At 45.1% G+C, this 26,153-nt stretch overlaps 1 protein-coding gene across 1 annotated transcript in view; it reads left to right on the forward strand.

Moving 5' to 3' along the window:
• The window catches only part of fam83hb (family with sequence similarity 83 member Hb), a 65,885-nt gene extending 54,421 nt beyond the window's left edge, over positions 1-11,464 (forward strand). The window contains exons 4-5 of the mRNA XM_041183339.1: positions 6,507-6,631; positions 7,447-11,464. Coding sequence (XP_041039273.1) covers positions 6,507-6,631; positions 7,447-10,393 — 3,072 coding nt within the window. The 3' untranslated portion in view covers positions 10,394-11,464. The remainder of the gene's footprint in view (positions 1-6,506; positions 6,632-7,446) is intronic.
• The last annotated feature ends 14,689 nt before the right edge of the window (positions 11,465-26,153 follow it).

Below are 26,153 nucleotides of genomic sequence, written 5' to 3' on the forward strand. Positions count from 1 at the left end.
TCTTGCCCCTCTCTGCCCTTTACACTACCACTAACCCAGTCTACATTTGGGTAATTGAAATCCCCCATTATACCTACTCTATAATGCCTGCACCTCTCTGTAATTTCCATGCAGATTTGTTCTTCTACGTCCTTCTCACTAATTGCCGGACCATAGACTACACCGAGCAATGTAATTCCCTCTTTTTTGTTCCTTACCTCTAGCCAAATTGATTCTGTCCTTGAACCCTCTGGGAAACCCTCTTTCTCCAGCACTGCAATGCTCTCCTTAACCAATACCGTCACCCCTCCTCCTTTCCTTCCTTTCCTATCTCTTCAGAACACCTTGAACACAGGAATATTTAACACACAGTTCTGCCCTTCCTTGAGCCAGGTCTCTGTTATCAACACAACATCATGGCAATCTGCGCCTGTAATTCTTATTTACTGTATCCTGTGCATTCACATACATGCGGTATAACTCTGATTTAGACCTCATTACTTTCTTCCTTACTCTTGATTCCACCTATTAACTTGCTATTCTCTATTCTAGTGCTATCTATTACTCCCAGTATTTTGTGCACTTTGGTATTACTCTCTGTTTAAAAATAAGGAGTCACCCATTTAAAACAAAGGTGAGGCAAAATGTTTTTACTCAGAGGCTCGTGGGTCCTTGGAACTGTCTCCCTGAAAAGGCAGTGGAAGCAGAGACTTTGAATAATTTTTAAGGCAGAGGTGGATAGATTCTTGGTAAGCAAGGGGGTGATAGGTTATTGGGGATAAGCGGGATGCAGATTTCCGGTTACTATCAGATCAGCCATGATCTTATTAAATGTTGGAGCAGGTTCAAGGGGCTGAATGGCCTACTCCTCCTTGTTTGTACGTTCATATGTAATATTCTCTTCTGGTTCCCACCCCTTCCCTGGCCGAATTAGTTTAAAGCCCTCCCAACAGCATGAACAAAATGCCCTGCAAGGAACTCATTCCTGCTCTGTTCAGGTGTAGCCTGTCCAGCTCGTACAAGTGCCATCTCCCCCAGAGCCAGTCCCAGGAATCTAAAGCCCTCCCTCCTGCTGCATCTTCCCAGCCACGCATTCATCTGCCTGTTTCTGTACTCACTGGCACATGGCACGGGGAGTAATAAGGCACAGCTTTAAAGTATTTTGCAAAAAAAACAAATGCAAGGTGAGAAAAACATTTTTTCTCACAGGGAGTAGTTAGGGTTTGGAATGCACTGCCTGGAAGTGTGGAGGGGGCAGGTTCGATTGAGGCATTCAAGGGGGCATTGGATGATTATTTAAACAGAAATCGTGTGCAGGGTAATGGGGAAAAGGCAGGAGATTGGAACTAAGTTACGATGCTCAGAGCTGGTGCAGTTACGATGGGCCGAATGGCCTTCTTCTACACCGTAACAATTGTGTGATTCTGTGATGACTACTTTTGAGGTCCTGCATACTAACTTTCTACCAAGCTGCATAAATTCTGTCTGCAGTATCATTAATTCAATTAATTAATAAATCTAAAGTTAGTTACCTATGAAGCTCCCAGATCGTCATAAAAACCCATCTGGCTCACTAATGTCCTTTTAGGAAAGGAAATCTGCTGTCATTATCCAGTCTGCCCTGCATGATACTCCAGAGCCACTGCAATGTGGTTGATTCTTAAGAACACAAATAGGAGCAGGAGTAGACCATATGGCCCATCAAGCCTGCTTCGCCATTCACTATGATCATGGCTGATCTTGGACTTCAACTCCACATTCCTGCCTGCTCCCCGTATCCCTTAATTCCCTGAGAGACCAAAAACTCTATCCCAGCCTTAAATGTATTCAAGTATGTGGAGCATCCACAACCCTCTTGAGCAAAGAATTCCAAAGATTCACAACTCTTTGGGAAGTAATTTCTCCTCATCGCATCGCATCGCAGATCGACCACTTATCTTAACGATTGGATAAAGGGACCTGCCACACAGGATAAAGTATTGTAGCTAAATTTAAAGATGATGACAAAGATAGGTAGGACAGCAAGTTGTGAAGAGGATATAAAGAGTATGCAAAGGAATATAGATAGGTTAGGTGAGTGGGAAAATTTTGACAGATTGGGTATTATGTGGGAAAATGTGAGTTTGTCCACTTTGCCAGGAAGCATAGAAAAGCAGAATATTATTTAAATGGAGAGACATTGCAGAATACTGCACTACAGAGGGATTGTTGTATCCTTGTACATAAATCACAAAAAGCTAGCATGGAGATATAGCAAATAATTAGGAAAGCAAATTGAATGTTGGCCTTTATTGCAAGGGAGATGGAGTATTTAAGTAGGGAAATATTGCTGCAGGACATGGGTAAGACCACACCTGGACTCCTTTGTGCAGTTTTGGCCTCCTTACTTAAGAAAGGATATACTTGCACTGGGAGCAGCTCAGAGAAAGTTCATTAGGCCAACTCCTAGGATGAACATGTCCCCTACAAAAATAAGAGTGGTACTCCCAGATCTAGACCTCCCTGGTTGTCTTGAGGAATACAGGGGAAGATCAAACAGAAAAGTAAAGGTTATGATAGGCACAAAGAACTAAGCACTGCCGATAGCCTCGACGAATATAGGAAGTGCAGGGACGAAGTAAAAAAGGAAATAAGGAAATCAAAGAGGGAGCATGAAAAAAGATTAGCAAGTAAAGATGTTTTACCAATACATTAATGCTAAAAGGTTAGTTAAGGAAAAAGTGGGACCTATCAGAGATGAAGATGGAAACTTGTGTGTAGTTGCAGAGGCTGTGGGAAGGGTTTTGAATGAATATTTTGTCTCCGTGTTTACAAAGGAAAGGGAGGATGTAGATATAGTCCAGGAGGAACACTGCGAGATATTGGACGGGATAGTCATAAAGAGAAAGGAAGTACTTGAAGGGCTGAACGACTTGAAAGTGGATAAGTCACCAGGGCCAGATGGGTTGTTTCCGAGGCTGCTGAAGGAAGCCAGGGAGGAGATAGCAGATGCTCTGAGGATGATTTTCCAATCTTCACTAGATACAGGGGAGGTACCGGAGGACTGGAGAAATGCAAACGTAGTTCCATTGTTTAAAAAGGGATCAAAGGAAATGCCAAACAATTATAGGCCAGTTAGTCTTACATCGGTGGTGAGCAAATTAGTAGAATCAATCCTGAGAGATAGGATTAACTGTCATGTGGAAAGGCATGGACTAGTCAGGGATGGTCAGCATGGATTTGTTAAAGGAAGGTCTTGCCTCACAAATTTGATTGAATTCTTTGAGGAAGTGACAAGAAGGGTTGATGAAGGTAGTGCAGTGGATGTTGTGTACATGGATTTTAGCAAGGCATTTGACAAGGTCCCACATGGCAGATTGGTCAGGAAAGTAAAAGCCCATGGGATTCAGGGTAATGTGGCAAACTGGATAAAAGGTTGGCTTTGTAACAGGAACAAAGGGTAATGGTCGATGGATGCCCTTGCGAATGGAAAGTTGTCTCAAGTGGTGTTCCACAGGGCTCGGTGTTGAGACCCTTGCTGTTTGTGTTATATATTAACGATTTGGACATGAATGTGGGGGGCACGATTGGGAAATTTGCAGATGACACAAACATTGGCTGAGTAGTGGATAGTGTAGAGGATAGCCATAATCTCCAAAACAATATAGATGGGTTGGTGGAGTGGGCGGTAAAGTGGCAGATGGATTTTAACATAGAGAAGTGTAAGGTCATACATTTAGAAAGGTCAAACAGTTATAGGGATTATACAATAAATGGGAATATACTAAGAGGGGTAGATGAAGTGAGAGATCTTGGCATACACGTACACAGGTCCCTGAAGGCAGTAGTTCAAGTAGACAATGTTGTAAAGAAGGCATATGGAATGCTCTCCTTCATTGGCAGAAGTATAGAATATAAAAGTAAGGATATAATATTGGAATTGTATAAAACACTGGTGAGGCCACAACTGGAGTATTGTGTGCAGTTCTGGTCACATTACAGGAAGGACGTAATAGCTCTGGAGAGAGTGCAGAGGAGGTTTACAAGAATGTTGCCAGGGTTAGAAAAGTGTAGCTACGAGGAGAGATCAGATAGGTTGAGGTTATTTTCCTTAGAACAAAGAAGGCTGAGAGGTGACTTGATTGAGGTGCACAAAATTAGAGGGGAATATATAGAGTGGACAGGATGAAATTATTTCCCTTGGAGGAGAATTCTAGAACCAGGGGACATAGATTCAAGATAAGTGGCAGAAGGTGTAGGGGGGACATGAGGAAGAACTTTTTTACGCAGAGGGTAGTGGGTGTCTGGAATTCGCTGCCCAAGTTGGTAGAGGCAGAAACTCTAAACTCTTTTAAAAAGCACCTGGATCTGCACCTTAAGTGCTGTAAGCTGTAGAGCTATGGGCTGGGTGCAGGAAGGTGAGATTAGAAAGGGCACCTGGGTGTCCTCAGGCTGGCATGGACAAGATGGGCTGAATGGCCTCCTCCTGTGCTGTAACTTTTCTATGGTTCTATGAAGGCGTGGTGTTATGAGGGAATGTTGAGTAAGTGTGGCCAATACGCATTGGAGTTTAGAAAAATGAGTGATGATCTATTGAAATATAAAATCTGAGAGGATTTGACAGGGTAGATGTGAAGTGGATGTTCCCTCTCACGGGGGGAATATAGAACTAGGGAGCACAGTTTCAAAATAATTCCCATTTAAATGGAGGTGAGGAGAAATTTATTCTCTAAGGGTTGTTAGTCTCAGGAATTCTGTAACCTAGAGAGCAGTGGAATCTCTGACATTAAATATAGTTAAGGCTGAGTTAGGCAGACTTTGATTGAGAAAGGATGAAAGCAGGCTTGTCCAACGTCTGGCCCATGGCCCCTCTGTGTGGCCCGCAGAGCCAGTGTTCAAAATTCAGGTCAAAAAGGTGAGTTTCAATGGAAGATTCTGCATGGAGCTGATCCTCCAATCAGAAGCTGATAGGAGGTGCAGCAAACACTGGTGTTAGTAAGTGTGCTGAGGGAAGTGAAGGTATGGCAGGGCTGGAGCCAGGTACGTCCTGCTCCTGGAAGGCAAGGTTTTGGTGGCCTGGAAGGGATGTGAAGTCACGAGGGTCCTGGGAGGTAAGGGTGGGGGTGCAAAGTCTTGTCTGGCCCAAGGGGGTGGGGATGGGGGTGCGAAGTCACATTGGGCCCATGGAGGGCAAAATTTTGGCAGGCCAAGGAAAAGGCAGTCCGTGTTGAGTATGTGGGAGTGAGAGAGTGAGCTTGAGTGTCTGGGGTGGGGGGGAGAGTGTGTGTGTGCGTGTGGAGGGGGAGTGAAGGAGTGTGTCTGTAAGTGTGTGGGGAATTGAGAGAATGTGGCTGAGAGTGTGTGTGTGTGTGTAGGGCAGGGGGGGGGGGTGGGGGGGGGGTGGTAGTGCGATCTGCCATGCACCCAGTTTCAGCTTTCTCACTCACTCTCACTGCCACACACCAACACACAAACACGCACCTACTCACGGTGGGGGGTGAGGGTGAGTGAGCGAGCTCCCTGAGACTGGGAGTGAGCCGGACACACATTCTGACCCTCACACACCCCGGTCAGTTTTATTAATTACTCTTTTTTAAATTAACAGTTTATTGCTGTGACGTATCTGTACTTTTGCTTAGCCTTTGTTTCTTTCCTTAAAACCCAACTTTTTTTTTTAAATTGGCTGCCAAACCTTATCTTACCAAAATTTTCTCATTGGCCCCTTGAGTGAGAAAAATGTGCAAATGTGCCTCCTCCACCGAGCAGGAAGGTTGGACAAGCCTGGAGTAAGGGATTATGGGGGACAGGCAAAAAAGTGGCTACAATCAGATCAGCCAGGATCTTACTGAATGATGGAGCAGTCCCAATGGGCCAAATGACCTACTCCTCCTATGATGCTGTGATCTTACTACATCTGGAATGTTATCAGGGTCATAGCCTTTGCTGTACCAAGGGCCAATAGTCATTGCTTGATATCACGAAGAGGGGATTGAATTGGCTGCGATGGAGCAGCCACTCGCCATCTTTAGCACGGCGATTATTTTGCCATTGAGGATTTGATTGGCTAGCTTTGAATCAGTCATGTAGTACAGGGCTAGAGTGTTGTGGGGCTAGATCACATAAGGCTGCCAAGTTCCCATGTCTGATGGATATTGGTAAATCAGTTGGGCTCTTGTAAAAGTTTTTTTTTCTGTACCCAGCCCACAATTTATGAGGATTATTAAGTTCAAATTGCCATTGTGGAGTTTGACCTTTTGACCTTCACATTTGCTAGTGCTCATGCAATAACCAGCAAACAGCTTTACTCCATCGATGAAAAAGGCATTGAATGAGTGATGAGAGAGCTTAATGGGACAAGCGCTGCATCCCACAGTGTGAGTAAATAGAAATGCAGTCTCCACTTCTATGGTTCTGTGTTTGTATGATGTGACCCAGTAATCCCCCAAATGGCTCACTGATTGGGTAGACCTTCACTGTCATGGTGCAGTGGGATTGTTTGTGTTCTTGTGAAGCTTAGAAGCTTTGTGCTCACTTTTCTTTTTTTCCAGTTCCTGAGAGTGAGGACATTAACAGGATCAACCTACAACTGCAGATCTGGGATGTCCTTCACTGGAAATTTGATAGAGCGGTTCATGCTGGTGGATTGTAATGCTGTTCTCTGTGGCTCCTACAGGTAAGTATCAGTCTGAATTCTTGACCTCTGAACTGCACAGAATGCTGGCTGATACTATCTCAGTCAATGCACACAGCCATCTTTCACGGGAAAAACCTGTTTCTAATGCATAATTGAAGAGTTTACACTCTGTTGATACCAATTTGCCTTTCCTCACAGTGTTGCAGCCTGTTGGCTATTTACCTGGTGAGGACCTACATGAATGAATTTGAGATGTGAGCATAATCCCTTAACACACATTTGCACCAACTAGGCAACAAAGTGGGTAAATCTAAAACTACAAAAAGTGGGCAAAACAATGGCAGATAGAGTTCAGCGGGAAGTGTGTGGTCATTCTTTTTGGATGTTCAAAAGCTAAATTAGATTTTTTTTTATATGGTGACAGGCTAGGAACTGTGGAAAATCAAAGGGATTTAGGTGTCCATGTGCAAAAAAGTCAATAAAAGCTCACACACAATTGTAACAAGTAATGAAGAATGTTTATGGAGTTTTGTTTTAATATTCATTCTTAGCAAATATGGTAAATATGGCTTATATATTGGTAAGTAAACTGGTTTTACCATATTTAGCTGTGACCTCTTAGCTAATAGGGAGGACATAACACAATCAGTTCACAGGTTTGGCTTTATAGGCAGCTATGGCATTGGCCCCATTCCCATATCCAACAGGTTTGACAGAATGCTTTTGTGTGTGTAGTGCTGTGTGCTTTTGGAAAGGTTCTGGGGAACAGGACTGTAATCACTCTGCAATGATTGATACTGAATGTGTCGATTCATGCAAAGCTTCTTTTTAATGTTTTGTTCCTTATCCTGCAGCTTTATGTGGTCCTTTGAGAAGATTCATCGCAGTATTGTTCAGCGGTTTCAAGGAGAGCTTGTGGCAATTTTTGATGAAGAATTTCGGATTCTTTTTGCCCAGTCAAACCCTCTCTCTGGGTTAGAGAATCCAATGCCAGACATGGATAATTATTACACCGTGGCACCGTACCAGTCCACTGATAGGCGGCGATACAAACAAAACCCAAGATACATGCAGCAAGAGGACATGTTTTCACAGCATTCTGGCTATTCGTGGGCAGACTCGGATCCTGATCACTTTCCCCACAATTTTAGACAAAGCGATGTCTACAGGCACATCAAGGAGGACATTGGGGGCATTAGAGGCTGCATGAAACAATTTGCACGTTTTCAGGAGAAAACTCAGCTTGAACCCACATCCAGTGCTGTTCTGAGGACAAAAAGGTTGGAAATGAATGCATTCAAACGGAGAAGTTATGCAGAAGGGACTTTGGAAAGTTATGATGCTTTGGAACATCGATATGGACGAATAAGTGAGCACTATGATCAATTAGATGCCAGATCTGAGCAATTGTTCCGAGAAAAGATGTATCCTTTGGAGCCTTCATTAATAAGGAATAGAATCAACTCTTTAAGCAGTCAGCATCTAAGAGACAGCCAGGGAATGCTTGAACGAATTAAGCAAAACCGAATAGGTAGGCATCAGTATGATGAGTCAGTAGAACAGCCAAGGCACAGATATGATCCCAGGAATTGTGAAGAGACTTACCTGTATGGTTTACCAGTCCATCCACCTCTGATAAACTATGAACCTTCTCACTCCTCCAAAGAAGTTCGACATGGTTCAAGTGATCTAGAGATGGTGAGTGATGGAAGATTGGGTCTGAAAATACAGAAGCGCCCCAACATTGGCCAGTCATATGCCTGCCAAAAGTCTCCAACTCAGAAACAAGTTCTGGATCCAAAAATGCTTTTCACTGAGTCAAGTCTGGGTCGAAAATCTGAAGATCAGCCCACCAAACATGGGCTGAGGAGATGGAGAATTGGCTCCTATCTCAGTGCTTATCCAGATGAGTACACAGAACAGCTTGCTGAGGGCATTTCTGCACCAGATGAACCTCAGGGCAATGATGAAGTGCTTCAGGGTTCAAGGAAAAACACTACTTTTGAGACAACCTTGTTAAGAGATTCTCCACAGATGACAACTTATAAACGCTTAGATCTATACAACTTGAAGCACCCCAAAACAGATGTGTTTGATGGCCAGTCTCAGTCATCAGATAAAGGAAACGAGGAGCAAAATGTGAAGCTGGCAAAGCATGAATCCATGCGTAGTAAGCTTAACCCGATGTTACAAAGGAGTTCTCGGCTGCGTTCTTCACTGATCTTTAGTTCTTCAAAAGCAGAGCAGCATATCTCACAAAAAGGGAAAATGAACTTGAGCATCAGGGAGCATATAGAGAATGAAGAAAAGGAATCTGAAGAGATTCAGGAACCCACAGCAACTGCTGGTCTTCAAGAAAATAGTGGCAAGCAGGTGCTCAGCAATGACCAAACCAAACAAATCCAACATTCAATGCCTGCCAACATCTTGCCAAGTGAGGCTGCCAAAACTTCACAACCAAATCTCAAAGAGGTTATTGCTGGAAAGCCACCAGACTTGGACCTGAGTAAGCAGCAGAGTAATTCTGGTTTGGGTAGTTGTGACCCAGACCTGCAATCCAGTGCCCAACCTAGGGCACAGCCAAAAATAGACCTTCAACTGAGCAAAAAGGTTCAAGATGCCATTCAGAAAATGACCCAGCGCACATTACTACCTAAAGAAATTAAACCATCACCCGTTATACAGTCAGCAAAAACTGAAAAGCTGCCTGTAGAAAAATCTGGAAATATCAATAATTCTGGGCAGCAAGGATCCCAACCCTGTCCTCAACGAGGCCCCCAACCCTCTCAGATGGATGCCAAGCCTTCTCCTCAACCAAGACACCAACCTCCTGAATCAGCTACTCAGAATAATGCCACCAGTCCCAGAGAGGTTCTGAGACACTCCACTGGTTCCATTGAAGTTCAGCACTCCTCTACATCGACATTAGAGCAGATCAATGACAGTTTAGCAAAGGTCAAGATGCATTCATCTGCTGTGTGTCTGGACACAAGAGGGAGTAAAGAAGATGAGGTGGGAGGGGAACCTGAAGTTTTGAACTTGATTCCAAAGAGTCCTTTAAGAGGGAAAAGTTTTGTCAACCTCCCTGGTGTCACAAAACCAAAAGAAATGGCCAGCAATGTAGAGCTAGGGCAACGTCTGACTTCAGCCACAGAGAATGAGAAGAATCCTGAAAAATCACCAAAAATTGTCCATAGTGAGGCAGTACCTTCCAACCCTGAGAAAGAGGAGAAACTACGCAGACCTCCAACCAATCCCACAGCAACCAAAATTTTACAAACTGTCCAGGGGAGCAGGTATTCCACATCTACTTCCAATGCCCTGTACAGCAGCAACCTTCGAGATGACACCAAAGTCATCCTGGAGCAAATCTCGGCCAACAGTCAAAAGAACCGGGCCGAGAATGCCAAAGTGCAGCATTCCACCACCAATGAAGTTGATGGTCCTGGAGGCTCAACTGAGCAGAAGCTTACACCCGAGTCAGACAAAACAGACTCTGATAAAAAGCAGTTTGGTATCTCGTCAGGTCTTGAAAACCTGATTAAGAACAAAGGCAAATCGCAAACTTCACTTGATTATATAGACCCTCTAATTAAGAGGATGGATAGTTTTCGAAAGGAGAAGCGGGTATACAGTAGATTCGAAGTCTTCTATAAGAAAGATGACTCTTCGAAAACAGAGGACACCTCTGCAGCACAACAAAGTAACAGAACACAAGATTCCAAGGATATAGATGGTGGAGACAAAAAAAAATCTTCAAAAATTATTCCCAAATTTTTTGGGACACTTAGGAGGTTTTAATGCTCCCTGTGACTTACCAAACTAAGTGGAGCTAAACCACAAGTACCTGGACTGCTTGATGTTGGATGCTGACATTGATGATTTTTGTTCAAAAATTATCGCTTGCTGCTCCAAACTGTAGGCAACAACTGAAATGAGAGAGGGTCACCAATAGCACTGAGTAACTGACACCTACATATAGCCTTTAACATAGCTTTGCGATGGAAGGAAAAGGAAAGATTGGACACTGCACAGAAATTGGGGTAGAATTTAGAGGAGATCAAAGACTTGGTCAAGGAGATGGATTTTAAATAGGTTTCTTGAGGGGTGAGGTGGGGGGAAGAGAAACATTGAGATGGACAGACAGGAATAGCTGCCTTCACATATTGGACAAGTTTCAAGGGAAGGAGTGAGGCGCTTGTTTCTCCAAGATGCCAGTGATGCCTAAATTGTAGCTAGCCGTATACAAACTTGCATTTATAATGTAGTTATTTTCATAGGGGGCAGGTTTCGTCTTGCTTGTGCTTTAAAAATAAAAATTGTTAGCAGATAAATATTTACAATTAGTCAAACATGTGTAATGCAACCTCAGCTATGTACTGTGCAGATGGATTGGCATTTTGGGCCAATAGTTTGTTATATAAAAAGCCAATAGTTTCAGCTACTGATGACCAGTGTTAAAGGTTATTTCTTAAATCTGTTACACAAGCCAGTTCAGTTTAACTTTTCACTTTCCGTTTCCCTTTCTGTCCTGAAGGTCAGCAGCTGATGTTTATGCCATCTCATACTGGCTATGTTCTCATCCGTCACTAAAGTGGATATTCTCTATTTGTAAGCCTCGGTCGAGACTATGTGATATCACAGCCTTGCTCAGTGTTCATGCACATGCACTTTCCAACAAGTGAGATTCAAGTGAGAACCCTGGCAGGTTTTTCTCCTTCTAAGCCTGAGAATGCAGAGGCTAATTACAGTATCCTCTACATTGGAGAGACCAAACGCAGACTGGGCGACTGCTTTGCAGAACACCTTAGGTCTGTCTGCAAGCATTGCCCAGACCTCCCTGTCGCTTCCAATTTCAACACTCCGCCCTGCTCTCATGCCCACATGTCTGTCCTTGGCTTGCTGCATTGTTCCAGTGAAGCTCAACGCAAACTGGAGGAACAGCTCCTCATCTTCCGACTAGGCAATTTACAGCCTTCTGGACTTGACATTGAGTTCAACAGCTTTAGATCTTGAACTCTCTCCTCCCACTTTCCGTTTCTTCCCCCTCCTTTTTGTTTTTTCCAATAATTTATATAGATTTTTCTTTTCCCACCTACTTCCATTATTTTTAAATGTATTTCCACCCATTGTTTATCTATACCTTTTATGCCCTTTTAGTATTATTTCACCCCACCCCCACTAGAGCCATCTGTACCTTGCTTGTCCTGCTCTCTACTCTTAATTAGCACATTCCTTTAGATAATATCACCACCTTCAACACCTCCTTATTCTTTTGTCTGTGACATCTTTTGGTTATCTCCTCCTATCACTGGCTGCTTGTCCCAACTCCACCCCCCCCACCCCCAAACCAGCTTATATTTCACCCCTTTCCTATTTTTACTTAGTTCTGTTGAAGGGTCATGAGGACTCGAAATGTCAACTGTGCTCTTCTCTGCCAATGCTGCCAGACCTGCTGAGTTTTTCCAGGTATTTCTGTTTCCTAATTACAGTATGTTTGTTTTGCCTTGGTTCCACACTGTGTATGATAAGCAGAGTTTAGATAGAGGTGATTCTACCTTTTCCCCTTGGGTGTTTATCTAGCTTTCTCTTAAATGCATCTATAAAATTCACCTTATCACTGTGTAAAGAAAGATTTTATTTCCTTATTTAGTGATAATCTTAGATTGATAGATCATGACCATGATTAGAGTAACATGTTGGCTGTTTTTCTTCCTTCACTTAGTGGAACTTCAATGCCACTGAGAGTGTACTGATAGAGGAAATGGGTACCCTGTGCCTGTAAGCCTGTTTGTAAACATCTCTTTTTGCAATGTACACAATGTAAATATTTTTGATACTGTGCAAGGCTACTGCCTATATATGTTCACAAAAGACCTTTGTTTCGTGTTAAATACGATAAAGGGAAGGCTATCTGTAACAAATTGAATCTGCTTTACTCTCCAACTCTAATCTGTCCTGTAACTGCCTTGGAATAATTGATGAGACAGTGTAGAGGAACCTTACTCTGTATCTAACCCCGTGCTGTACCTGTCCTGGGAGTGTTTGATGGGGATATTGTAGTGGAACCTTACTCTGTATCTAACCCCATGCTGTACCTGTCCTGGGAGTGTTTGATGGGGACAGTGTAGAGGAACCTTACTCTGTATCTAACCACGTGCTGTACCTGTCCTGGGAGCGTTTGATGGGGACAGTGTTGAGGGAGATTTACCCTGTATCTAACCTCGTGCTGTACCTGTCCTGGGAGCGTTTGATGGGGACAGTGTAGAGGGAGCTTTACTCTGTGTCTAACCTGTTCCTTAACTGCCCTGAGAGTGATACTGTGTGCCTGAATTGCAAAGTCCTCCATTCTCCTGAACAAGCCCTTCAAGAAGCTCAAAACTGGCAACAATAAGGCCAGGGAGAAGAATCACAGAATCATAACAGCACAGAAGGAGGCCATTCAGCTCATCCTCTGCACCAGCTCTCCAAATGAGCATTATATCCTCGTGCTCTTGCCCTGCCTTTTCCCCATACCTCTGCACATTGTTTCTATTCAAATAATCATCTAATGCCCTCTTGAATGCCTCGATTGAACCTGCCTCCACCAACTTCCAGGCAATGAATTCCAGACCTGAACCACTCGTTGTGTGAAAAAGTTTTTTCTCACATCACACTTGCTTCTTTTGCAAATCACTTTAAATCTGTGCCCTCTCGCTCTTGATCCTTTTACGAGTAGGAACAACTTTTCCCTATCTACCCTGTCCAGCCCCCTCATGATTTTGAAAACTTCTATCAAGTCTCCTCTTACCCTTCTCCCCTCCAAGAAAAACAGTCCCAACTTCTCCAATCTTTACTCATAACTGAAGTTTCTCATCCCTGGAACCATTCCTGTAAACCTCTCCTGCACTCTCTCTAATGTGTTCACATCCTTCCTATAATGTGGCACCCAGAACTGTACACAATACACCAGCTGAGGTCTAATGAGTGTCTGATATAAATTCAGCATAACCTCCCTGCTCTTGTACTCTATGTCCCTATTAATCAAGCCCAGGATACTATCTGCTTTATTAACTGCTCTCTCCACCTGCCCTGCCACCCTAAATGATTTATGCATATATACACCCAAGTCTTTCTGCTCCTGCACCCCCTTCAGAATGTCACCCCTTATTTTATATTGTCTGTCCATGTTCTTCCTACCAAAATGCATCATCTCATACTTCTCCGCATTGAACTTCATCTGCCACCTATCTGCCCACTCCACCAACTTGTCTATGTCCTCTTGAAGTTCCACACCATCCTCCTTGCAGTTCACAACACTCTCAAGCTTCGTATCATGCGCAAACTTTGAAAATATCCCCTGCACACGAACATCTAGATCATTAATATATATCAGAAAAAGCAAGGGTCCCAAGATCGACTCCTGGGGAACTCCACTACAAACCTTCCTCCAGCCCAAAAAACATCCATTGACCATTATTCTCTGCTTCCTATTTTTCAGCCAATTTTGTATCCACGTTGCTATTGTCCATTTTATGCCATGAGCAATAACCTTTCTCACAAATGCTATCAAGCGGCACTTGCTTAGCAATAACCTGCTCACTGATGCCCAGTTTGGGTTCCACTAGGGCCACTCAGCTCCTGACCTCATTACAGCCTGGGTTCAAACATAGACAAAAGTGCTGAACTCCCGAGGTGAGGTAAGAATGACTGCCCTTGACATCAAGGCAGCATTTGACCGAGTGTGGCATCAAGGAGCCCTAGCAAAACTGGAGTCAATGGGAATAAGGGGGAAAACTCTCTGCTTGTTGGAGTCATACCGAGCACAAAGGAAGATGATTGTGGTGGTTGGAGGTCAGTCATCTCAACTCCAGGACATCACTGCAGGAGTCCCTCAGGGTCGTGTCCTTGGCCCAGCCATCTTCAGCTGCTTCATTAATGACCTTTCATCATAAGGTCAGAAGTGGGGATGTTCGCTGATGATTGCACAATGTTCAGCACCATTTGTGACTCCTCAGATACTGAAGCAGTCCATGTCCAAATGCAGCAAGACCTGGACAATATCCAGGCTTGGGCTGACAAGTGGCAAGAAACATTCACGCCACACAAGTGTCAGGCAACGACCATCTCCAACAAGAGAGAATCTAACCGTCGCCCCTTGATGTTCAATGGCATTACCATCACTGAAACCCCCACCATCAACATCCTGGGGGGGCGGTTACCATTGACCAGAAACTGTACTGGGCTAGCTATATTAATACTGTGGCTACAAGAGCAGGTCAGAGGCTAGGAATCATGTGATGAGTAACTCACTCCCTGACTCTCCAAAGCCTGTCCACCATCTGCAAGGCACAAGTCAGGAGTGTGATGGAATACGCCCCACTTGCCTGGATGAGTACAGCTCTCTCAACACTCAAGAAGCTTGACACCGTCCAGGACAAAGCAGCCCACTTGATTAGCACCACATCCACAAACACTCACTCCCTCCACCACCGACGCACAGTGGCAGCAGTGTGTACCATCTACAAGATGCACTGCAGAAATTCACCAAGGCTCCTTAGACAGCACCTTCCAAACCCACGACCACTACCATCTAGAAGGACAAGGGCAGCAGATAGATGGGAACACCAGCACCTGGCAGTTCCCCTCCAAGTCATTCACCATCCTGACTTGGATTGCTGTTCTTTCACTGGCGCTGGGTCAAAATCGTGGAACTCCCTCCCTAACAGCACTGTGGGTATACCTACACCACATGGACTGCAGCGGCTGAAGAAGGCAGCTCACCACCACCTTCTCAAGGGTAACTAGGGATGAGCAATAAATGCTGGCCCAGCCAGTGAAGGCCACATCCCTTGAATGAATTTAAACAAAAAAAAAAATTTTTAAGTCTGTTGTGTGGCACTGTGTCAAATGCCTTTTGAAAGTCCATGTACACCACATCAACAGCATTACCCTCATTGACCTTTTTCTGTTACCTCTTCGAAGAATTCCAGCAAGTTAGTTAAACACAATTTCCCCTTTCGAAACCCATGCTGGCTCTTCCTTATCAACCCATATTTTTCCATGTGACTACTAATTTTATCCCGAATAATTGTTTCTAGAATCTTCCCCACCACTGAAGTTAAACTGACTGGTCTGCAATTGCTGGGCTTATCCTTACAACCTTTTTTGAACAAAGGTGTAATATTTGCAATTCTCCAGTCCTCTGGCAGCACCCCTGAGTATAGGGAAGATTATGGCCCCTGCAATTTCTACTCTCATTTCCTTCAATATCCTTGGATGCATCTCATCTGGTCCTGGTGTCTTGTCAACTCTAAGTACCGACAGTCTATTCAATATTTCCTCCTTATCAGTTTTAAACCCTTCTAGTGACAGAGTTTCCTTGTCTGTCACTATGGCCTGGGCAGCATCTACCTCCTTGGTAAAGACGGATGCAAAGTATTCATTTAATATCTCAGCCATGGCCCCTTTGTCCATGTGTAAATTCCCTTTTAGGTCTCTAATCGACCCTGCTCCTTTTACCACCCTTTTATTATTTATACGCCTATAGAAGACTTTGGGATTCCCCTTTCTGTTGGCTGCCAGTCTTTTCTCATAATCCCTTTTTGCTTCTCTAATATGCTTCATCACCTCCCCTCTGAACCTTCTGTATTCCTCTTGGTTCTCAATTGTATTTTCTACCTGACGTGTCATAAACACACTTTTTCTTCTTTATCTTAATTTCTATCTCCTTTTTCACCCAGGGAGCTCTGGATGTGTTTGCCCTACCTTTCCCTTTCGATGGAATATACCTTCACTGTGCCCAAACCAATTCTTTTTTGAAGGCAGCCCATTGTTGAGCTACAGTTTTTCCCACCAATCTTTCATTCCAGCCTATCTGGCCCAGCTCTGTGCTTGCCCCATTGAAGTCAGCTCTTGTCCAAGTAATTATTCTTACTCTGGATTGCCTATCGTCCTTTTCTATCATCATCCTAAAACGTACAGTACAATGATCACTGTCTCCTAAATGTTCCCCCACCTCATTTCCAAGAACCTGGTCCAACAGTGGGTCTTTTTTTTTATTGGATTGGACACATGCTGCTGTAGAAAATTCTCCTGAACACAATCTAGGAACTTTTTCCCCTCTCCGCTATTTACTACCACTGTCCCAGGTAATTAAAGTCCCCCATTATAACTACTCTATAATGCCTGCATCTCTCTGTAATTTCCCTGCAGGTTTGTTCTTCTACATCCTTCTCACTATTTGCCGGTCTATAGACTACACCGAGCAATGTAATTGCACCCTTTTTGTTCCTTATCATAAGTCCACTTTACAATAGCTGGTAATATTGCTGGAAGAGGCAGGTAGATTCTTCATAAGCAAGGGGGTGAAAGGTTAGCGGGGATAGGTGGGAATGTGGGGTTGAGTTTGCAGTCAGATCAGCCATGATCTTGCTGAATGGCAGAGCAAGCTTCAGGGCCCAAGTGGCCTCCTCCTATTTCTCATTTATATGTATGTATAATCTCAATCTCTGCTGTGAAATCACAGTGGACAGCAGCCCAAAACAGTAAGCCTACCCATTTTCCCAGGTACCATGACTGTCTTGGGCTCAAGAAAGTATGTTTTGTTTTAAATTTGTACTTTTCTAATAGAAGAGAAACAGGGAAATGTTTAAATTAAAATAATTTCAGTATTTTGTCTGTGTATGTAAATATATTTTACACCTAAAAGGAAATTGAAAGTAATAACTGCCAGAGACAATGTTAAGACATTGCATGTCCACTGGACAAGGTTTTTTCTTTAAACTTGTTTCTCTGGGAAGATCATTTTGTGTTCACACTTATTTAGTTCCAGTCTTCTGGCTTGCGCTGGGTATGGTTCCCCCATTGCTAAGTGCCCTCACACAGATTCCCCAATTGGCTGCTCTTCCTGAATGGATCCAAACAAGCTAACCAGCCGTGGAGGACATTGTGACTTCAGCAATACCCATTCACACACACACATCCTTTCTCCCAGACCTGTTCTTACCAGCTGCTCAGGCGACTTAGCCCAACCTCAGGCTGCACTGACATTAGTTTTCCCTGCACAAAATTATGGGTAAATGATACCAGTGAAGATGCCTACTCCCTGTCTAATAATTGACAATAATGATGAAATATTACCATGGGGACTGGGAATGCAGGGCAGCACCTTTAGCAGGACCTAAGATGTGGTGATGGCCTAGCTGTGTTAAATGAGATTTGAGTGACCTTTCTTTTAATCAACTTTCTTTTTAAATTTACACAAAACATGGCCTTCTGAAAGGGACCAATTCCCTCTAAATTTACTTGCCAAATCTGCAATAGATGGGCTTGGTGAGGGGGGTTGCGCAGGACACAGATTAAGAGAAGCAAAGCAATAAGGAAGCTTTAACAAGCATGTAAATATAACTGGAACAAAAGTGCCATTTATTTTTCTGCAATGGATTGGTTGATGAGGGTATTGTTCTGTCTTTCTCAGTTCAATGTGTAATCAATCACATTCTCCTGTATTTCTGTACAATAGAGCTAAATAAACAGTATATGGTTTACACTAAGGCATTTCTCACATCTTTGATTCTATTTGTGTAAAACAGCTGTTTTTTGTGTGACAAACTTACATTCACTTTGCGCCTTTATCGTGGAAAAATTATCGCTCGGGGCTTCGTATAACAGCAAAAATAGCCAAGTGTGAGTGGAGAGGGAAGGTAAGACAGGTGACCGGTCTGGTGTTTAGGGAGGGAGTTCCAGAGGGCAATGCTGAAAAAGATTAAGGCTCTGCCAAAGATAATGGAAGGGAAGGGGAGGGGTCATTCTCAGCAGACCAGAGGAACAGTGGGCTCAGAATCACAGTAGAAGAACGGAGGTGGTCTGAGAGGTAAGTGTATAACTATTAGTTTTGTTTTTGGAATGTGGGTGATATTGGCAAGGCTACAATTATTTCTCGAAGCTAGTTACCGAAGAAAAATTGCAAGAGATTAATTACTGCATGCCTGCAGGAAAACTGGTGATAGTAAATATACCTCAGCAGAGGGAAAAAAACCCCAAGATCCATGGATAAGAAGTCCCGCCAATCACTGCAGCTCCTTCAAGAACAAAAAGGTTGACTTTTATGGATGTTGCCTATTTCTAACACTCATCACTACACAGGTGTTACGAGACAGCAATTTGATAAAGCTGAGTTATTTAAAAATTCCAGGGGGAAACTTTAAACAGCTGTCATCCCTCAGCTGATGAATCAGTTCTCCTCCATGTTGAACACCGCTTGGAGGAAGCACTGAGGGTGGCAAGGGCACAGAAGGTACTCTGGGTGGGGTCTTCAATGTCCATCACAAAGAGTGGCTCAGTAGCACCACTACTGACTCAGCTGGCCGAATCCTAAAGGACATAGCTGCTGGACTGGGTCTGCAGAAGGTGGTGAGAGAACCAACAAGAGGGAGAAACATACTTGACCTCATCCCCACCAACCTCCCTGCCGTAGATGCATCTGTCCATGACCGTATCGGTAGGAGTGGCCACCGCACAGCCGTTGTGGAGACGAAGTCCCTCCTTCACATTGAGGATACCCTCCATCGTGCTGTGTGGCACTACCACCGTGCTAAATGGGATAGGTTTCGAACAGATCTAGCAACTCAAGACTGGGCATCCATGAGGTGCTGTGGACCATCAGCAGCAGCAGAATTGTACTCGAACACAATCTGTAACCTCATGGCCTGGCATATACCCCACTCTACCATTACCATCAAGCCTGGTTCAATGAAGAGAGCAGGAGGGCGTGTCAGGAGCAGCACCAGGCATACCTAAAAATGAGGTGTCAACCTGGTGAAGCTATAACACAGGACTACTTGCATACCAAACAGCATAAGCAGCAAGTGATAGACTAAGTGATCCCACAACCAACGGGTCAGATCTAAGCTCTGAAGTCGTGAATGGTGGTTGTCAATTAATTAGCTGGAGGAGGAGGCTGCACAAATATCCCCATCCTCGATGATGGAGGGGCCCAGCAAAAAGGGTGCAAAAGATGAGGATGAAGCATTCACAACAATCTTCAGCCAGAAGTGCCAAGTGGATGATCCATCTCGGCCTCCTCCGGAGGTCCCCAGCATCACAGATGCCACTCTTCAGCCAATTTGATTCACTCCACGTGATATCAAGAAACAGCTGAAGACACTGGATACTGCAAAGACTATGGGCCCTGACAATATTCCAGCAATAGTACTGAAGACTTGTGCTCCAGAACTTGCCGCGCCCCTAGCCAAGTTGTTCCAGTACAGCTACAACACTGGCATCTACCCGGCAATGTGGAAAATTGCCCAGGTATGTTCTGTACACAAAAAGCAGGACAAATCCAACCCGGCCAATTGCCGCCCCATCAGTCTACTCTCAATCATCAGTAATGTAGTCATCAACAGTGCTATCAAGCGGCATTTACTTAGCAATAACCTGCTCACTGATGCCCAGTTTGGGTTCCGCCAGGGCCACTCAGCTCCTGACCTCGGTACAGCCTTGGTTCAAACATGGGCAAAAGAGCTGAACTCTCGAGGTGAGATGAGAGTGACTTCCCTTGATATCAAGGCAGCATTTGACCGAGTGTGGCATCAAGGAGCCCAAGCAAAATTGGAAACAGGGGGAAAACTCTCCACCGGTTGGAGTCACATCTAGCACAAAGGAAGATGGTTGTGGTTGTTGGAGGGCGGGCAGTCATGTCAGCTCCAGGGCATCACTGCAGGAGTTCCTCAGGGTAGTGTCCTAGGCCCAACCATCTTCAGCTGCTTCATTAATAACCTTCCTTCCATCATAAGGTCAGAAGTGGGGATGTTCGCTGATGACTGCACAATGTTCAGCACCATTCGCGACTCCTCAGATACTGAATTAGCCCAGTTCCAAATGCAGCAAGACCTGGACAGGCTTAGGCTGACAAGTGGCAAGTAACATTTGCGCCACACAAGTGTCAGGCAATTAACATCTCCAACAAGAGAGAATCCAACCAACGCGCCTTGATGTTCAGTGGCATTACTTTCACTGAATCCACTATCAAAATCCTGGGGGTTACCATTGACCAGAAACTGAACTGGACTAGCCGTATACTGTGGCTACAAGAGCAGGTCAGAGGCCAAGAATCGTGCGACGAGTAACTTGCCTTCTGACTCCCCAAAGCCTGTCCACCATCTACAAGACACAAGTCAGGAATGTAATGGAATATTCCCCACTTGCTTGGATGAGTGCAGCTCCTACAACAGTGAAGAAGCTGGACACCATCCAGGACAAAGCAGTCTGCTTGATTGGCTCCACATCCGCAAACATTCACTCCCTCCACCACCGACGCACAGTAGCAGCAGTGTGTGTACCATCTACAAGATGCAGTGCAGGAATTCAGCAAGGCTCCTTAGACAATACCTTCCAAACTCACAACCATTACCACCTAGAAGGACAAGGGCAGCAGAGAGATGGGAACCCCACCACCTGGAAGTTCCCCTCCAAGTCACTCACCAACCTGGGTTGGAAATATATCACCATTCCTTGTTGAAGGGTCATGAGGACTCGAAACGTCAACTCTTCTCCGCCGATGCTGCCGGACCTGCTGAGTTTTTCCAGGTAATTCTGTTTTTATCACTGTTGCTTCACTGTCGCTGGGTCAAAATGCTGGAACTCCCTCCCTAACAGCACTGTGAGTAGCTCACAGAAGGCAGCTCACCAGCACCTTCTTAAGGGCACTTTGGGATGGGACAATAAATGCTGGCCCAGCCAGCGAAGTCCACATCTCATGAATGAATTTACAAAAAAGTGGTATGTTTGAGGTGCAACTCTAAATTCAGAGGTCAGACCACCAGTTCTCGAAGTTTTACATTAAACTAAATGAAACATTTTATAATTTACGCAGGTTAAAATATATATACACATGTACACATATACACAAATTACTACTATTATAACTTTTAACAAATTCCCAAACTAATCTCCATTAAGGCAACATGAACCCATAGAATTTAAACAGACACCAGGCAAAGCGTTTTCACCTTACAAATTCAAAATGAGGTTCCTTTCACTTTGGTTCCTGTGGAGCCAGTTGGAGGCTTACAGCTACTTTGATCTTACATTGCCTCTGTTCTACACACACAAAAACTGCTGAAGTTATACCCAGCACAGCTCATTGAATGTACATTCTCCGTATCAGCAAAACCCCTTTCATAGTACCAATTTTATTAGCAATATAAACATATTGCTTGGTCTCTCTTTGCTAGGTGCTAGGTTTCATCCCACTTCTTGAATGCTCTATTCAAAAAATGCAAATGCACTCTACCTCTCTTGCATCTCATGGTGACAGGCATTAGGGAATCAGGAGGTGAGTTACTTCCCACACGATTCCAAGCCTCTGACCTGCTCTTATAGCCACAGTATTTATAACACCCCCCCTCCACCTCTCTCTCTCTCTCCGCCCCCCACACACACACCTTAAACCAGCTTATATTTCAACTCTTTCTTGGACTCGAACTCAAGTTCTGTCGAAGGGTCATGAGGACTCAAAACGTCAACTCTTTTCTTCTCCGCCGATGCTGCCAGACCTGCTGAGTTTTTCCAGGTAATTCTGTTTTTGTTTTGGATTTCCAGCATCCGCGGTTTTTTTGTTTTTATCTCTGTTTAATTGACTGCCACTGCTCTTCAAGAAATGCCTACCTCCTTGAAGAAGTTCTGTTCTTTTCTGCGACAAGATATCCGTTCCTCTTTTGCCTTGCCCACCTTCATTGATTTCCATTTCCCTCCTGGTGTTTGACAAGGTGTTTACTAAAACCCGCTTTCACAGCCATATCTCCTTTCTCAGTGACTGTCTCCGTCTCCGACTTACCCCACGTGGATTTCAACTGAAATTCCACCCCTCATGTTTCGAACCCACCCAGGATTACAGGTATCTCCGGGACATAAAACGTTTCTCGGACTGCTGTTCCCATCACATTCTGAGATCCACACTCAGTGCCATGCGCCGCCATATGAACACACTCGACCTCTCCCTCCAGCAGCACCGCCATACCCTTTTTCAAAGCTGTGCGTGCCCCCAGTTTCATTTTATTCTTCGGCTCATCCGATGCCCCAACAAGAAACTTTGTCTCTTTCTCTCAAGTGCTAAGGAACGCAATCTCCAACAACTCATCGACACCAACACCCATCTAGGACCCTCCACCCCGGCCTGTCCCTCCGTCCCCACCCCATCTTCCAATCCCAACCCCAGCCGTGTATTCACTATACCGCCTGACCTTCCCCTCTCCGACGCTGAACGTTCAGTGCTCAGCAAAGGACTTAGTTTCATACCCTTACGCCCTCACCTCAATGAATTTCGGGCTCGGCGTGATGCTGAACTCTTCTTCCGCCGTCTTCGTCTCCGTGCTCACTTCTTTGGGCAGGAGTCCTCTCCCAGTTCAACGGATCCTTTTACCCATCTCCAATATTCTCCCTCCACCTGGACCCCTCCCTCTGGATTCTTACCTTCTCTTGATCTTTTCATTGAGAATTATCGGCACGACATTAGTCGTCTCAATTTCTCTGCTCCTCTCACCCATTCCAACCTGTCTCTCTCTGAACTTACTGCACTCCATTCTCTCAGGTCCAACCCTGACATTGTCATCAAACCCGCTGACAAGGGTGGTGCTGTTGTTGTCTGGCGCACTGACCTCTACCTCGCGGAGGCTGAGCGTCAACTCGCAGACACTTCCACCTACCTCTCCCTGGACCATGACCCCACCACTGAACATCAAGCCATTGTTTCCAGGACAGTCATTGACCTCATCTCCTCTGGGGATCTCCCTCCCACAGCTTCCAACCTGATAGTCGCCCAACCTCGGATGGCCCGCTTCTATCTCCTATCCAAAATCCACAAACAGAACTGCCCCGGTAGACCGATCGTCTCAGCTTGCTCCTGCCCCACAGAACTCATTTCTCGTTATCTTGACTCCCTTCTCTCTCCCCTCGTCCAGTCCCTTCCCACCTACATCCGTGATTCCTCTGACACCTTACGTCACATCAACAATTTCCAGTTCCCTGGCCCCAACCGCTCCCTCTTCACCATGGACGTCCAATCCCTCTACACCTCCATCCCCCACCAGGATGGTCTGAGGGCCCTTAGCTTCTTCCTCGAACAGAGGCCCGAACAATCCCCATCCACCACTACTCTCCTCCGTCTGGCTGAACTTGTTCTCACACTGAACAATTTCTCCTTCAACTCCTCTCACCCTCCAAATAAAAGGTGTGGCTATGGGTACCCGCATGGGCCCCAGCTATGCCTGTATCTTTATGGGGTTTGTGGAACATTCCTTGTTCCAGTCCTACTCCGGCCCCCTTCCACAACTCTTTCTCCGGTATATCGATGATTACTTCGGTGCCGCTTCATGCTCTCGTCGGGACTTGGGAAAATTTATTAATTTTGCTTCCAATCTCCACCCCTCCATCATTTTCTCGTGGTCCATCTCTGACACTTCCCTTCCCTTCCTTGACCTCTCTGTCTCAATCTCTGGTGACAGACTGTCCACCAATATCCATTACAAACCCACCGACTCCCACAGCTACCTCGACTACAGCTCCTCACACCCCGCTTCCTGTAAGGACTCCATCCCATTCTCTCAGTTCCTTCGCCTCCGTCGCATCTGTTCCGATGATGCTACCTTCAAAAACAGTTCCTCTGACATGTCCTCCTTCTTCCTTAACCGAGGTTTTCCACCCACACAGGGCCCTCAACCGTGTCCGGCCCATCTCCCGCGCATCCGCCCTCACGCCTTCTCCTCCCTCCCAGAAACATGATAGGGTCCCCCTTGTCCTCACTTATCACCCCACCAGCCTCCGCATTCAAAGGATCATCCTCCGCCATTTCCGCCAACTCCAGCATGATGCCACCACCAAACACATCTGCCCTTCACCCCCCCTATCGGCATTCCGTAGGGATTGCTCCCTCCGGGACACCCTGGTCCACTCCTCCATCACCCCCTACTCCTCAACCCCCTCCTATGGCACCACCCCATGCCCACGCAAAAGATGCAACACCTGCCCTTTCACTTCCTCTCTCCTCACCGTCCAAGGACCCAAACACTCCTTTCAAGTGAAGCAGCATTTCACTTGCATTTCCCCCAACTTAGTCTACTGCATTCGTTGCTCCCAATGTGGTCTCCTCTACATTGGAGACACCAAACGTAAACTGGGCGACCGCTTTGCAGAACACCTGCGGTCTGTCCGCAAGAATGACCCAAACCTCCCTGTCGCTTGCCATTTTAACACTCCACCCTGCTCTCTTGCCCACATGTCTGTCCTTGGCTTGCTGCATTGTTCCAGTGAAGCCCAACGCAAACTGGAGGAACAACACCTCATCTTCCGACTAGGGACTTTACAGCCTTCCGGACTGAATATTGAATTCTACAACTTTAGTTCGTGAGCTCCCCCCCTCCCCCATCCACACCCCCTTTCTGTTTCCCCCTTCGGTTTTTTTCCAATAAATTATATAGATTTTTCTTTTCCCACCTATTTCCATTATTTTTAAATATTTTAAAATCTTTTATGCTCTCCCCACCCCCACTAGAGCTATACCTTGAGTGCCCTACCATCCATTCTTAATTAGCACATTCGTTTAGATAATATCACCAACTTTAACTTTAACACCTATGTGTTCTTTTGTTCTATTGTTGTTGACATCTTTTGATGATCTGCTTCTATCACTGCTTGTTTGTCCCTACAACCACACCCCCCCCTCCACCTCTCTGTCTCTCTCTCCGCCCCCCAAACACATACCTTAAACCAGCTTATATTTCAACTCTTTCTTGGACTCGAACTCAAGTTCTGTCGAACGGTCATGAGGACTCGCAACGTCAACTCTTTTCTTCTCCGCCGATGCTGCCAGACCTGCTGAGTTTTTCCAGGTAATTCTGTTTTTGTTTAGGATGTGCTGGCCCTGGAGAGGGTCCAGAGGAGTTTCACGAGAATGATCCCAGGAATGAAAGGATTAACATATGAGGAACGTTTGAGGACTCTGAGTCTATACTCGATGGAGTTTAGAAGGATGAGGGGGGATCTGATTGAAACTTACAGAATACTGAAAGGCCTGGATAGAGTGGACGTGGGGAAGATGTTTCCATTAGTAGGAGAGACTAGGACCCAAGGGCACAGCCTCAGAGTAAAGGGAAGACCTTTTAGAACAGAGATGAGGAGAAACTTCTTTAGCCAGAGAGTGGTGAATTTATAGAATTCATTGCCACAGAAGGCTGTGGAGACCAGGTCATTGAGTGTATTTAAGACCAAGATAGATAGGTTCTTGATTGGTAAGGGGATCAAAGGTTACGGGGAGAAGGCAGGAGAATGGGGTTGAGAAACTTATCAGCCATGATTGAATGGCAGAGCAGACTCGATGGGCCGAATGGCCTAATTTCTGCTCCTATGTTTGATAGTCATATGGTTTTAGGCAGGTATGGGGTATTTTGGGTGGGTTTTAAGCAGATTTGGGATATTTTGGGGCATTTTGAGCAGGTTTGGGGTATTTTGGGGCATTTTGAGCAGGTGTGGGGTATTTTGGGGCATTTTGAGCAAGTTTGGGGTATTTCAGGGGGGCTTTGAG

The sequence above is a fragment of the Carcharodon carcharias genome, chromosome 3 (assembly GCF_017639515.1).
Source record: "Carcharodon carcharias isolate sCarCar2 chromosome 3, sCarCar2.pri, whole genome shotgun sequence".
NCBI classification, from domain to species: Eukaryota; Metazoa; Chordata; class Chondrichthyes; order Lamniformes; family Lamnidae; genus Carcharodon; species Carcharodon carcharias.